Source organism: Microtus pennsylvanicus, chromosome 21 (genome assembly GCF_037038515.1).
Source record: "Microtus pennsylvanicus isolate mMicPen1 chromosome 21, mMicPen1.hap1, whole genome shotgun sequence".
NCBI classification, from domain to species: Eukaryota; Metazoa; Chordata; class Mammalia; order Rodentia; family Cricetidae; genus Microtus; species Microtus pennsylvanicus.
This window is the reverse complement of record NC_134599.1, coordinates 309615-323481: the sequence shown is the minus strand read 5'-3', so window position 1 is coordinate 323481 and position 13867 is coordinate 309615. Positions and strand designations below refer to the sequence as shown.

At 44.0% G+C, this 13867-nt stretch overlaps 1 protein-coding gene across 9 annotated transcripts in view; it reads left to right on the top strand.

The window, feature by feature from the left end:
• The window catches only part of Ezh2 (enhancer of zeste 2 polycomb repressive complex 2 subunit), a 65993-nt gene extending 55102 nt beyond the window's left edge, over positions 1–10891 (top strand). For 5 of the 9 annotated variants that reach the window (XM_075955369.1, XM_075955368.1, XM_075955367.1 and 2 more), the window contains exons 11-20: positions 436–605; positions 1168–1262; positions 2298–2338; positions 2768–2893; positions 3837–4015; positions 7248–7343; positions 8282–8363; positions 9164–9244; positions 9409–9493; positions 10570–10891. In XM_075955369.1, the coding sequence (XP_075811484.1) occupies positions 436–605; positions 1168–1262; positions 2298–2338; positions 2768–2893; positions 3837–4015; positions 7248–7343; positions 8282–8363; positions 9164–9244; positions 9409–9493; positions 10570–10630 (1016 nt within the window). In that variant the 3' untranslated portion in view covers positions 10631–10891. The remainder of the gene's footprint in view (positions 1–435; positions 606–1167; positions 1263–2297; positions 2339–2767; positions 2894–3836; positions 4016–7247; positions 7344–8281; positions 8364–9163; positions 9245–9408; positions 9494–10569) is intronic. The other 4 variants (XM_075955373.1, XM_075955372.1, XM_075955371.1 and 1 more) reach the window with 1 other exon arrangement.
• Positions 10892–13867: the final 2976 nt, after the last annotated feature.

Below are 13867 nucleotides of genomic sequence, written 5' to 3'. Positions count from 1 at the left end.
TCTAGCTTTACTTAATTCTAAAATACAATTACGTGCCTTGTGTTTTTCTTAAGCATACCCCGGTTTTTGCTTGTTCATATTGTGTGTGTGTGTGCATGTGTGCATGCCATGGTGTACATATGAATGGGAGGGAATAAACTCTTGGGTAGGGCCTCACTTTCCATCTTATTTCAGATAAGATCTTCTGGTTGCTTTTTCACTGCCTTCTCTGGGCTAGCTGGCCTGCGAACTGCTGGCGAGTCTCTTGTCTCTGTCTTATTTCCTTGTAGGAGTGCTGGGATAACAGATGCCTGTGCTATGTGTCTGACTTATGTGGTTGAGAGGATTTGAACTCTGGTCCTTGTGCTGGCATGATAAGAGCTTTTACCCCCTGACTCATCTCCCCAATCTTTTAGTCATTATTTTGTTGACTAGTGCTAACATTTGGTTTTGTAGAAGCAAATTCTCGTTGTCAAACACCAATAAAGATGAAGCCAAATATTGAACCTCCTGAGAACGTGGAGTGGAGCGGTGCTGAAGCCTCCATGTTTAGAGTGCTCATCGGTACTTACTACGATAATTTTTGCGCCATTGCTAGGCTAATTGGGACCAAAACATGTAGACAGGTAAGCATGTGTGTTCAGAGAGATTTAAGTACAGGGATAATAGGTGCTCATTGTCCAGACTTGGAGTGTCTTAATTTCATTCTGTTCATCTTCTGAAAAGAATTATTTCTCTCCTTCCCTTAAGAAAATTAAAACAATAGTATTCTTTAGCTAAGTTTCTGAATTTCCCCAGTTTAGAATTCAATTTGAATCTGGTATATCTAAATAGACAGAATTGAAATTTGGCCAGACTCTAAATTTAGCTATGCTCCCAGTGTGATGGATGGCAGTGATTTCTACTGTGTATCTACAGTGTACTGGCACTGTCGCGAGAGAGACGAACATCTTCCCAGTATAGAAAAGCATGGAATGAAGCCGGGCGGTGGTGGCGCACGCCTTTAATCCCAGCACTCGGGAGGCAGAGGCAGGCGGATCTCTGTGAGTTCGAGACCAGCCTGGTCTACAAGAGCTAGTTCCAGGACAGGCTCCAAAACCACAGAGAAACCCTGTCTCAAAAAACCAGAAAAAAAAAAAAAAAGAAAAGCATGGAATGGCTGTTCATGTTAATCTGCCTCTCACCTAGGTGTATGAGTTCAGAGTCAAAGAGTCCAGTGTCATAGCGCCTGTCCCCACTGAGGATGTGGATACTCCGCCAAGAAAGAAGAAAAGAAAACATCGGTAAGTCTGCTGAGGAGCCGGTGCTGAACAGGAGTCAGTTTTCACCTGAGTGATTATGAAAAAGGCTATAAACTGCCTCAGACATAGACCTAGAGAAACCTCATTTCTCTCTCATGGCTGCTGTGACTTTTTATATGTGGTCACTTCAGTATATTTGTTATGTCACCATATTGGTTTTGGTTGAGAATGACATATTGCAGTACACACTGTATAAACAGTTCCTTTAGCCATTTGGTGTGGAACGTTGTAAGATGTATTCCTGCTTTGCTCTCTGGGCCAGTGTTTGGAAGTGTCTTACTCTAGGAGCCTGGATTTTCTGAGTGTGTACCATTACATTCTGATATTTAAAGTGAGCCTCCTCCCAGTCTGTGGCTATGGCCGCTCACAAATACTTATGTGAATGACTATACAGAATACTTTTGTAAATGTAGAGCCAGGGAAACGATGACTGGATCCCCCTCCCCAACCCACTGTTTTTTAAAATGAAAATGTAGTTGAGTAGGTATGGGAGCAGTTAGGTTATGCTTCAAAAATTCTATATAGGCCTATATTGTATGTGTTTCATTGCTATTGTAAATCATTTAAAACTTTAGAGAAATTTTCCCATGGGAACAGGAATTTAGGCTTTAGTAGATGCTTCTAAATTTTTGGTTGAACAATTTCTTACCATGCAGTTCAATTGGATGGTTAATGATGCTGAAATTATGAAAAGTACCAATATCCATGTAATTCAGACAAGACTAAATCAGTAGATACAAACAAGGCCTCCGTAGTCTTATAGGCCGCATGGACAAGTGCTTTCTTGCCCGGCTTTTGGGCGTGGCACAGCAACCTGAGCTGCTTCCCAGGTGAGTCTGAGCTGACAAGCCAGCAGAGAGGGACTGGCAGGCTCGTCGTGGCTTTCCAGCACTTTCCAGCACTTTCCAGCACCGCGCGTTTACTACACAGACAGGTTCACTTAAACAGGTCTTGGGTGATTTGTAGCTGGTTGTTCTTGCACCTTCACACAGAAGTTTCTTTTTTCTTTTTTTGCAGGTTGTGGGCTGCACACTGCAGAAAAATACAGCTGAAAAAGGGTCAGTATCTTCCCATCTAACCTCATTATCAGCCTAAAACTTGGTTTGTTGTCATTTGTTTTAGAATAGAAACTGGATTGAAGTTTTGGTTATTCTGATTTAATTGACTTCTGCTTAGCAAATCAATCTAAATGGAATGTGTCTGTTGCTCTCCAGTTACTGCTGTTCAGAAAGGGAAAGTGAGTTGGATGGAGTGAGGCAGTGAGAAGCAGGGGCGTAGCACTTTGGCAGGGGGGCTGACAGGTGAAGCAGGGTTTTAAGCACTTGGGGGGGTGGGAGGTGATTTTTTCCCGCAGGACTGTGTGTCTTTCAGTGAAGGCAGCCAGTAAAGGACGTTCCAGAGGTACTGGGGAAGAATGTCTTGTTAATTGTGATGATCATTTCCCATCTCCCTGGATTCATTGGCTGCGTGCTGTTATCTTTACTCAGACGGCTCCTCTAACCATGTTTACAACTATCAACCCTGTGACCATCCACGACAGCCTTGTGACAGTTCGTGCCCTTGTGTGATAGCACAAAATTTTTGTGAAAAGTTTTGTCAATGTAGTTCAGAGTGTAAGTATTTGTTGCTTTGGTGAAATTGCATGAGAATTGAATAGGCCTTTGGTCAGCAACTGAAATGGTGATTATATTAAGACCTAAGGACTGGGAGTGCTCTCTTATTGCTTGCTGTAGGACCATTGAGCCTTTATGTGCTAATGTCTAGTCAGCCTTTTGGGCAATGTGAGTGTGTGTGTACACACGAGTTAGGCAGAGTTGTAGTAATGGATTGGATTTGTCTGTTCTTTTCTTTGGTCATTTGAATTGCAGCAAAGTGACATAGACTGTAAGGACAATCTCCCCAAGCCTTCTGTGGGCATCAGAGGAGTGAGTTAGGGTTTTAGTTTGCAGAGTAAAGGAAAATAGCATACGGGCAGTAGGTTTTTAGAATCACTTAACGATGCTGTACAAAGAATTTGAATACCACGGGATGGATTAGAAATACGGTTTATTACACTGGTTCTCAGCCTTCCTAATGCTGTGACCTTTTAATACAGTTCCTCATGCTGTGGTGACCCCAAGCCATAAAATTATTCTTGTTGCTACCTCATAATTGTAATTTTGCTATTGTTATGAGCCATAATGTTAATATTTTTGGAGATGAAAGTTTGCCAAAGGGGTTTTGACCCACAGGTTGAGAACTGCTGGCTTATTGGAATGGTCAAGGGCCATGAATACCATTCAGTCCAAGACCTCCCTTCACATATTTAATCATAGAACTTAAACTCATATGCCATTTCATAATTATAAAACGGACAACAAACCCCAGCAGTGCTCCTTTTCAGTCCTAGCAGCTTCATGTTTGCTGTTCCATTTCTTCATCCCTACAGTGGAATAGTAAGGGGAAGGCTGTGAGGATTCATGGGCTCAGCAAGACATTGGCTACGTTCCTATAAAGGATTGTATAAGATGATGATTGCTGGATATGGTGGTGATGGTGATGAATTTATCCCCGAAGGTCAAAACCGCTTTCCTGGATGCCGGTGCAAAGCTCAGTGCAACACCAAGCAGTGTCCATGCTACCTGGCTGTTCGAGAGTGTGACCCTGACCTCTGTCTCACATGTGGAGCTGCCGACCACTGGGACAGTAAAAACGTGTCCTGCAAGAACTGCAGTATTCAGCGGGGCTCTAAAAAGGTAAATAATAGTCATGTCTGGAAACTTTTTTTGATAGCATCTTATGTAACCTATGCTGTTTTCCAACTCTCTATGTAGCTGAGAATGAACTTGAATTTCTGATCCTCTTGCCTCTACTTTCTGAGTGCTGTACCTATGTATATGCTACCACGTGTGATTTTTTTTTTTTTTTTTTTTGGTTTTTCGAGACAGGGTTTCTCTGAAGCTTTTTGGTCACTGTCCCGGAACTAGCTCTTGTAGACCAGGCTGGCCTCGAACTCACAGAGATCCGCCTGCCTCTGCCTCCCGAGTGCTGGGATTAAAGGTGTGCGCCACCACCGCCCGGCCCACGTGTGATTTTATATGGTGCTGTGGGTTGAACCCAGGGCTTTGTGCATGCTAGATAAGCACTCTACCAGGAGCTCACCTTCATCCGCATCCTTTGGGAGATGGTCTCAGATTTTATGTGGCAATGACAGAAATAAAAGTGACCCTTAAAGGTACAGCTGATGAGAGAGAGAAATGCTCAGGTGTTGTTTGGATAATGCAGGTGTCATCCCCTCCCCATCCCAGATCGAAGGTTTGATCATTTGTTACTCTTCAAGACTTATATTTTTGACTGAACTTATAAGTGGAAACTCCCAACAAGGATAGCTTCCATCTCTTGGCAGTCTGTTCCTGGCATTTTTCTTTGACTTCATTCTCTTGGCCAAAAGTTTAGTACATTCTGTAGCTTCCTCCTTGTTTTTCTTAGTGTGTTGTTTCTTCTTGGTTGTGTGTGTTGTAGGATACAAGGAGTAACAGGATGCTGAATCTTGGATGCTTTAGTCCTCAACCTTTTTTGTTTAAGGGATTTCTGGCAATACTTTGGTGGTCATTATCATCTTTAGAGAAACTGAAAAGCTTTCAGATTCTACTAGTTCTTTTAAGCCCAGACCACTGAGGAACAGTATCTTTCAGTCCAGGAATAAATAGCTCTCTCTCTCTCTCTCTCTCTCTCTCTCTCTCTCTCTCTCTCTCTCTCTCTCTCTCAACAAAATTACCACATTGAGAACACTCATATTGGCATCCACAAACAAACTTGAACTTCTCTTTCCAGTTCTCCTTTGTCTGTAACAAGAATGCCCAGTCTCAATTGCAGGTGCACACTTGGCCATAGGTCAAGATACTTTGCTTCATGGGAGAGCCTCTTTTGTTTCCCACCGCTGATTCGGACCACATGAGCAGCTTCTTCTGTGGTGGGGAACTTCTTATAGATGTGCGAAGTTTGCATTCGTTGTCTATTTCAGTGAGCAGTGTTGACAGCTGGTGGCTGGAGAGCAGATACCCAGCCTCGTCTTGACACAGTCAGCCACCTCAATGAGCCATTGCACTCTCATATTTCCCATAAAATAAATGCCGTACTAGGTGGTAAGGTGACCCTGATGTTCTGAAAAGTAGTTGGAAATGCTATCGAAATTAGGCTTTATTATCTAGTATTTTAATAGTTGGTTCAAACTTTCTTGTTTTGTTAACACAAAGACATTCTGTCCCCTCAGTAGAAACAGATGGTGATTTCTGTCAGAGTACAGGTCCATTCTCTGCATGTGGGCTTTTGTTGCTGTTGTTTTATTTTTTTGTGCATAGTAAAAGACTGGGAATGTACCTGACAAGGGTAGAACAGAATAGGAATAGGTTGATCTGGGAATCCCTTTAAAGGCCACAAGAAGGTTCTGAGTGAAGCATGCTAAAGAGCCATGATGGAAAAGTTATGTCACCTGGGAGGCGGTGGTGCGCACCTCTAATCCCAGCACTCAGGAGGCAGAGGGAGGCGGATCTCTGAGTGTGAGACCAGCCTGGTCTACAGAGAGTCCCAGGATAGCCAGAGCAACATAGAGAAACCTTGGCTCGGAAAACAGAAAACAGTGGTCATCTTGGCCTTCTTAGTAGGACTGATAAATCATGACACACTTCATGGCAATTTTCTGTGTTATGAGAAATCGCTAGAAGGAAGCTGCTATGGAGGAAATGGCAGTGTCTCCAGAATAAACACCAGTAGAACCAGAACATGGCAGGGCGGTGGTGGCACACTCCCTTAATCCAGCACTCGGGAGGCAGAGGCAGGTGGATCCCTGTGAGTTTGAGGCCAGTCTGGTCTACAAGAGCTAGGTCCAGGACAGACTCCAAAGCTACAGAGAAACCCTGTCTCAAAAAAACAAAAAACCAACAACAAAAAAACCCCAAGCAAACAACAACAAAACAAATACAAAAACCCCAGAATGTGCTGTGGGCTTGAGCAGGCTGCAGAGTGGAAGGTTGATTTGTGCTGCGCTCCATTGGATTTGTTTCGGCAACCAGCTGTGGTGGCGTACCCTATTCAATGGCAGCCTGGGTCCCTCAGTGACACCATGTCTGTCTCAATCCAAAAACCAGGGTCTGGAGAGATGGTGCTATGGGTGCCGATGTGGGGACAAAAGTTTATATCCCAGCACCCACATTGAAACCCAGGCATAGCCTGGGGTCTATCTGAAACAGCTCCAGGTTCAGTGAGAGAGATGCTGTCTCCAAAGTAGGGTGGAGAGCAATAGATACAGTACTTGAAGGTGCTCCTAACCTGCACATGTTACGTACATAGGCAAACATACATGTACACACACATGCATACACATACATAAACACACTAAATAGATAAATAACAAAAGTAAAATTTGTATTTCTCAGTTTTGCCATGGTGACAAAATACCCGAGGAGAAACAGCTGAAGGGAGGGCTGAGGTTGGTCTGCTGCTCCTGGCCTGTGCAGAGTGTGGCAGAGCATCACGAAGAACACACAGTGACCACCTCCTCCAAACCAGAGCTCACTTAGTCTGTATCCCCTCCCAGGAATGCTGTCAATTTGAGTCTACCTGGAGATTAATCTGTTAATTAGTTCAGAGCCCTCACAATTCAGTCACCTCTAGGTGATCAGTCCACATGCTGGGGCCCGAGCTTAGGACACGTGGACCATTTGGAGTGTGTTTGGTTGAAAGTGAGTCAGTAGAGGACGATCAGAAGTAAGAGCCAAGCAGATCTTACATAGTTCTCTTGCTGCAGTGGCCACGACACCAAAGGCTTGGTTTGGTTTCCTATGAGGGGATATTTATCCTGAACTTTTTCCAGACACACTTGACAACTCTGAACCTGTCACATGACGTGGGAAAGACGGCTCTGCGGTCTCTGCAGCCTGCAGTCTGCCCGCCTCGCTCTGCTCACATGTGGGTGTGCTTGTTTTCTAGCACTTACTGCTGGCACCGTCTGATGTAGCGGGCTGGGGGATCTTTATCAAAGATCCTGTACAGAAAAATGAATTCATCTCAGAGTACTGTGGAGAGGTAAGGCCATCATAATGCAGTGGTTTTGTGTAGAGCAGCAGCTTGCATTGTTTTGGATAGATTTCACTGGACAAGTCCATATTAGAATGAACTAATATTAAATACCCGTTAGCCCGGGCTTACTTGTAGACTTGGTTTGCATAGTAACTACCTAGATTGCTTTAGTTCTTGTCATGTTTGGCTTTTATTACCTGGAGATAAGGGGCTTGGGAACAAGAGCTTTGCTGTGTGGTCCTACTTAATTGGCAGATGAGCTGAATGGGACCCAGAAACAACAGCATTACTAACTTGGCCTTTTTAGTTGTAGGGCTGGGGGAAAAAGTTGTAAGATAGCTTCTGAAAGTCACAGTTTGCATTTTTGTTTTGTTTTTTTGCTCATCAGAAAGCCGATGTTGTCATTTTCTCTAGGCATATTGCTTAGGACTTAGAAACCTCTCTGATTAGGAATTCTTAAAAATGTCACTTCGGTGTCAGGAGGTGGTGGCGCACGCCTTTAATCCCACCACTCGGGATGCAGAGGCAGGCGGATCTCTGTGAGTTTGAAGCTAGCCTGGTCTACAGAGCGAGTTCCAGGATAGGCTCCCAAAACTACATAGAAAAATCCTGTATTGAAACACAAAAAACAAGTCATTTTTGACAGTTCAGTGGGTAAAGGTACCTGCTGCCAAGTTGATGACCTTAGTTCCTAGGACTCACATGGTGAGGGAGAGTCATGATTCCCACAGGTTGTCTTTTGACCTTCACACATACTGGGGCATGGGTACACAATTGCTTCCCCCATAAATTAATAAATAAAATTTAAAAATTCTTTACTATTGTACATTCCTAAAAAGGGAAGAGAATGTGACCCTTTGAAGAGGGACCAAAATTCTGTTCGTTGGTTCTTTGATGTCCTAACAGGTGTCATCACTTGATCCCCTACACCTTCTTCCTTCTAGATCATTTCTCAGGATGAAGCAGACAGAAGAGGGAAAGTGTATGACAAATATATGTGCAGCTTCCTGTTCAACTTGAACAATGGTATGTTCTGAGCTTTGGAATTGGTTTGGGATCTGATTGCTGGTTGAGGTCAGCAAGATGCTGGAAATGAGGCATCTGTCCACAGAAACAGCTCCTGGAATTTCTTATCACCAGACCTAGGCTTGGGGCTGTGTGAGGAGAGGGGAAGTCCCCATTGAGTAGAAGGGCTGTGTTTGCAGGAAACAATGAGTCCAAGCCACTGCCACAGACTCTGGCTGTGAAGGGACATTGTGTCTCCCACTGATGTGGCTTGCCGCATGTTCCCTGGGACTTGGGGTCTGTGTCGTTCAGCACCCCTCTCAGTCAGTGCCTCTGACCTCGGAGGACAGGCACATTTGGGGAAGCACCCACAGCCCAGGATGCTGCCCACAGCTTGTGAGGAAGGGAGCAGCTCGGTCTGTGAAAATGTGCACGCAATACATTCAGAGAAACTTACAGCTAGACCAATAGAACGGTTTTGTTTTGTTTTTTAATGAAAATGTTCTGTAGAAATATTGTAATCTTGAATGTTAATATGTCTACTTGTTGATGTTCAGAGAAGTCCGGCAGGACCGCATTTTTAAGGCATGTTTGCCCAGCAATATGTAATTGAGAACTCATGGCATTTGAGAGCCATATTTAACAACCAAGGATTCATTTTAATCTAAAATAGCATTTTCTTCCAAATGTCATTTCATATTGAATGAAATTGAATGTATTATTTGCCTTTGAAGTGGAATCCCGAAGAACTCCTCCTAAAATAAAATGGTAATAGCTGATCCATGATTGAAACTACTCACTGGATTGTTTTTTCCTTTTAGATTTTGTGGTGGACGCAACCCGCAAGGGCAACAAAATTCGTTTTGCTAATCATTCCGTAAATCCAAACTGCTATGCAAAAGGTAAGCTTTTAAGTTGGAATTGCCAATTTCATGTAAAAATTCCTTTTTTTAAACCAATCAAGAGAGAGCAGACTTCAGTACCTCTGGGGCACTTGCTGCGTGAAGAGTCCCTGTTCCCGGCCTATCTTCATGCTCACTACCAGCCCCCCTGTTTCTCTTTGCAGTTATGATGGTGAACGGTGACCACAGGATAGGCATCTTTGCTAAGAGAGCCATCCAGACTGGTGAAGAGCTGTTTTTTGATTACAGGTTGGTAAAATACACTTTTAGTATAATCTACAGGCTTTCCCTTCCTGTACTGTGGGCTGAGGTAAAAGGCTAGTTTTAAGTTCTTTACCAGATCTGCCATCTTCATTGGAAGGGGCATTCTTTTAACTCGAGTCCCTGTTTGCCATGGGCACCAGTAGAGAGGTATATGTTCCCTCAATGTAGGTTCTCGTGTGTTGATTATACAATGTTTATTTGAAAACAAACAAACAAACAAACAAACCCCATGCCGAAACCTGCATTTAGCACCCTGCTGTGCCCCTGGGGTTTGCTATGTCTCACAGCACATCTGTATTCTACAGCACCCTTTCTCGTTGATGCAGTTTTTATATCTTCATGGGTGGCACATTTATATCTTGGTTGTTTTAATTGTTAGCGTGTGCTACCCTGTGGTCACTGGATTCTTTGGGGGAAGCTATTCCCAACCACTGACAGTGCAGAGCCCACTGGCAGGAGGCAGGCTGGCAGTGTCGTCCACCGGGCTGTGGGGCAAACCTGACCAAACAGTTATTTAAGGTGATCGGTAAAGATTTCTAGTCAGAGAATTCCTGTTGCTGCAATGGGGGCCTGTGTGTGCCTAGTTCTAGCACACTGTGGTGTATGTATAGCTGGAGGGAATTAGGTGACATCTGGCGACTGGAACAGGGTCCTCGTGGGGAGGTCACTACGAGCAGGCCAGGGTTAGAGGCAAAGCTGTCCAGCTTCCTTAGTGCCCGGCTTGGCGCCTATTTTCCGACTCAGCACAGCCAATGGGGTTGCTCTGTGGCACCAGCCATTTTTTCCAAATCATGATTATGGCTTTCCCAGTATTAGACCAGACATCACAATGGGGAGTTGGTTCAGAGCAGAGTACAGCAGGGCACAGGGAGGGCTGGGGATGCTTCCAGCACAGGCCTTCTCCACTGGTTGTCATCAGTGGCGGGTGCATGCTTCCCTTCCTGCCTGCAGCTGTGTACTGGGGTGGGGTGTGTGTGTTTTTAGGGACCTAATTCTCCATGTCAGCAGGCTTGGTCTTCCTAATATTGGACAGTAGTCATTTCTTGTTCATGTCGTTTCAGATACAGCCAGGCTGATGCCCTCAAGTATGTGGGCATCGAAAGAGAAATGGAAATCCCTTGACATCACTACCTCTTCCCCTCCTCTCTGAAACAGCTGCCTTAGCTTCAGGAACCTTGAGTACTGTGGGCAATTTAGAAAAAGAAAATGCAGTTTGAAATTCTGAATTTGCAAAGTACTGTAACAGTAATTTATAGTAATGAGTTTAAAATCGACTTTTTATTGCCTTCTCACCAGCTGCAAAGTGTTTTTTGTACCAGTGAATTTTTGCAATAATGCAGTGTGGTACATTTTTCAACTTTGAATAAAGAATACTTGAACTTGTTGTTGAGTCGCATGTCATAGAGCGTCGCCAGCTGATTCCAGAAAGACTACACGCAGGGGGAAAACTTATAAGCTTTGATTTTCCAATTGTTTTAGTAACTATTAAACATACCAGCATAGCATTTGTCTAGATACAGTGTTACCCTTGTCTTTTAGGCTTGAGTGAACTGCACTGTGTGGGTTCTGGACATTCAGCAAGGAAAGTGAGTCAGCAGATGGTTTGTAACCTCCAGATCTGCTGTCCAGATGATTGTGGCGAACTAGGTTATTTCTAAGAACGTATACAGCTTAAATTCTATAGTTCAGACATGGTTATAGATGCTGGCAGGCAGCTAAGTTTGTGTTGGGGATACCCAAACCCAGCCTGGCCTGCCTGGTGAAATGGTCTCAGGAGACAGAAGACACACATCAATAATCTGGTCATAGTTTAAATCTCCAAGGGACTTAAAGTAGCCCCTCCAAACCCTGCTGGGGCCAGAGCAGCACAGCAGCTGCTACAGCTTCAATGTGGAGATGTTCACAACAGTTCTCTGGTTCATAGTTTTAATACCAAGTTACATTTTCTAGAGTTAGATATGCCTTTTATTTATAAAGATATTTAAAAAATCTTCACTTCCACATATACTAAAACTTGCTTTGTTAATTTCCAAGATCGTTTCTGATCATATCAATTCATAAGGCATTGCAACTTGAACCTTTGATTGATTGATGTAGGTCAGGAGGGACTCCAGCGACTGCCCATGGCTGCTGCTTGTTCTACACTTGGCACTTGCATGGATTGCCCTGGGCAAAGTGGGCAGCCATATTTAGCTGCTGAGGTGGATAACACCTTCTTTTAGGCGATTTCTTTAGATAACCTAATGGCCTGCCTTATTCAAACAGGCAAACGGAGCACATCTGTTTAGTGTCATATGTTCAGGGCCCCCGGAGAGTGCATGGGATCAATAGTATCTACTGACGTAGCTCAAATGGCCATGGTTCTCATCTCCAGATGTCAAAGGCAGGAAGGAAGGGTTCAGATTGCAGAGCTCCTGATGTGGCAGACACAGGTCTTATTAGTAAAGAGAATTTGCAAAACGTGTAACAGTCCAAGTTGACCTGAAACTAGCTATGTAGCTGAGAATAACCTTGAACTCTTGAGCCTACCTCTCAAGTGTTCGTTACAGGAACTCTTTTTTTTTTTTGTTAAAAATAACAAAATAGAAGCCTACTTTTAATCGTGATTTAGTGTGTGCGTACCACTGTGCATGCAGAAGTCATAGGGCTGTTTTCAGGGCTCAGGGCTCTTCCATATTGTGGACTCTTATTAGGCCTGGCAGCAAGTGCGTTTACCCACTGAGACTGCACCCTCTCATTGGCTCTATTTTATAAGCTTCAATTCTAGATCTAGTCAGCTTTAAGCTCATGTATAGTGTACAGAGTTGATGCATGGGTAAGCCAGCCTGCAACCCCTCATCCAGACTGATGACCGTGAAACGCACCATGTCATTGCTGCCAAACCAGGATATTCTATAGTTTATATTAGTTATTTACCTAGAAGCACTTGTTTTTCAGTACTGAAAATCACCTTATCTCTAACTTTTACATGTCTGACTTAATATCTGCCCAAGTGTTTGGCCACTGCTATGAAGACTAACAAATTATGTGATTAGTTTGTGACAGGTTGTCATCAAGACAGTCTGGATGTAAACATTCTGAAATAACTTAAGCATTCTCTTAATTTTTTCTAGAATTGGAAAAACAAGCTTGTTTTTCCACTTTGCCCTTTGTTATAAACGATTCCAGTGTGGGCCATATATAGGTCTATGTGGGTAGGTATTATTAGACAGTTCCATGCTCACTGGTTAGACAAAGGTTACTTGGTCTGGATAGCTGCAGGAACGGAAAAGATTAAGGTCTCAGTTACCCTGACAGCTATGATTGGATTTTTTTTTAACCCTAAATCTATGTTTATAAAAGTAGGCAGTGATGTTCAATAAAGAATAAACACTATAAAATGTTTAAATTTCAGAAGCCTGCTGGTTCAGTAGTCACTGTTCTCATCCCTTTCTGGAGCAGGTTTTCAAGTTCCCAGTGGCAGTGACCCCTTGCCTGGTGGTCTCAGGTATGTCCCCCACCCCCAGCTCTGTCAGTAAGAAATGGCTATTTCTCCCAGCCCTGTCAACTTTTAAATTAAAAGCCCAACTCTTTAGACCACTAGGTTCATGTGTAGCAGGGACAAACATGCTCCACACAGGAGGGTGTAGACCTTGCCTTTTTATTCATCAAGCCTAAATAGTAGTTTTGCATACTGACCACCCTTCCCCTGACTCCTGTCTCATAAAAATCTCACGTCCACCACAATTTCTTGAGCCATCTGTGTGGACTGGGTTTCAAGCCCTTCTGAGCTCAGTAGTAGGTCACACAACTGAGGAGTGATTCCTCATTCCTGAGAACCTGCACATAGCCAATAGTTCACACATAAAGGGCAGCCCCATAGCACTGGGATTATAGGTGCAAGTGAGACCACATCTGTGTATAGGTGCTGGGATCCTAAGGCTGCACAGGAGGCAGAGGCAGGCAGATCTCTGAGCTCCAGGTCAGCCAGGGCTACACAGTGAGACCCTGGAGAGGAGGGGAAGAGGGAGAGAAAGCATTGTAAAAACAGCAGTGGGGAGGGAAGCTCAGGAGCTGGAGAGTGTTTAGGGAAGAGGAGAAGGGCTAGGATGTTAGCTTGGACTTTGAAATGTGTGACAGGTGTGAGGGAGCCTGGGGGCCACCATGAAGTATATCCCTTCCACCAGAAGTAAGGGAAGTGACTCATCTTGATAGAGGGAACCAGCTTCACAAGTTCCTGAGGAACGCTGGCTTTTGTCTAAGGGCTAGAAACCCTCCTGACTATAGTTCTGGATATTTGGACTGCCTTTTGGAGTTTGGAAATTGGAGTTTTCTTTGGACCCAACAGATTTTGTTTTTGTTTTTTTTTGGGGGGGGGGT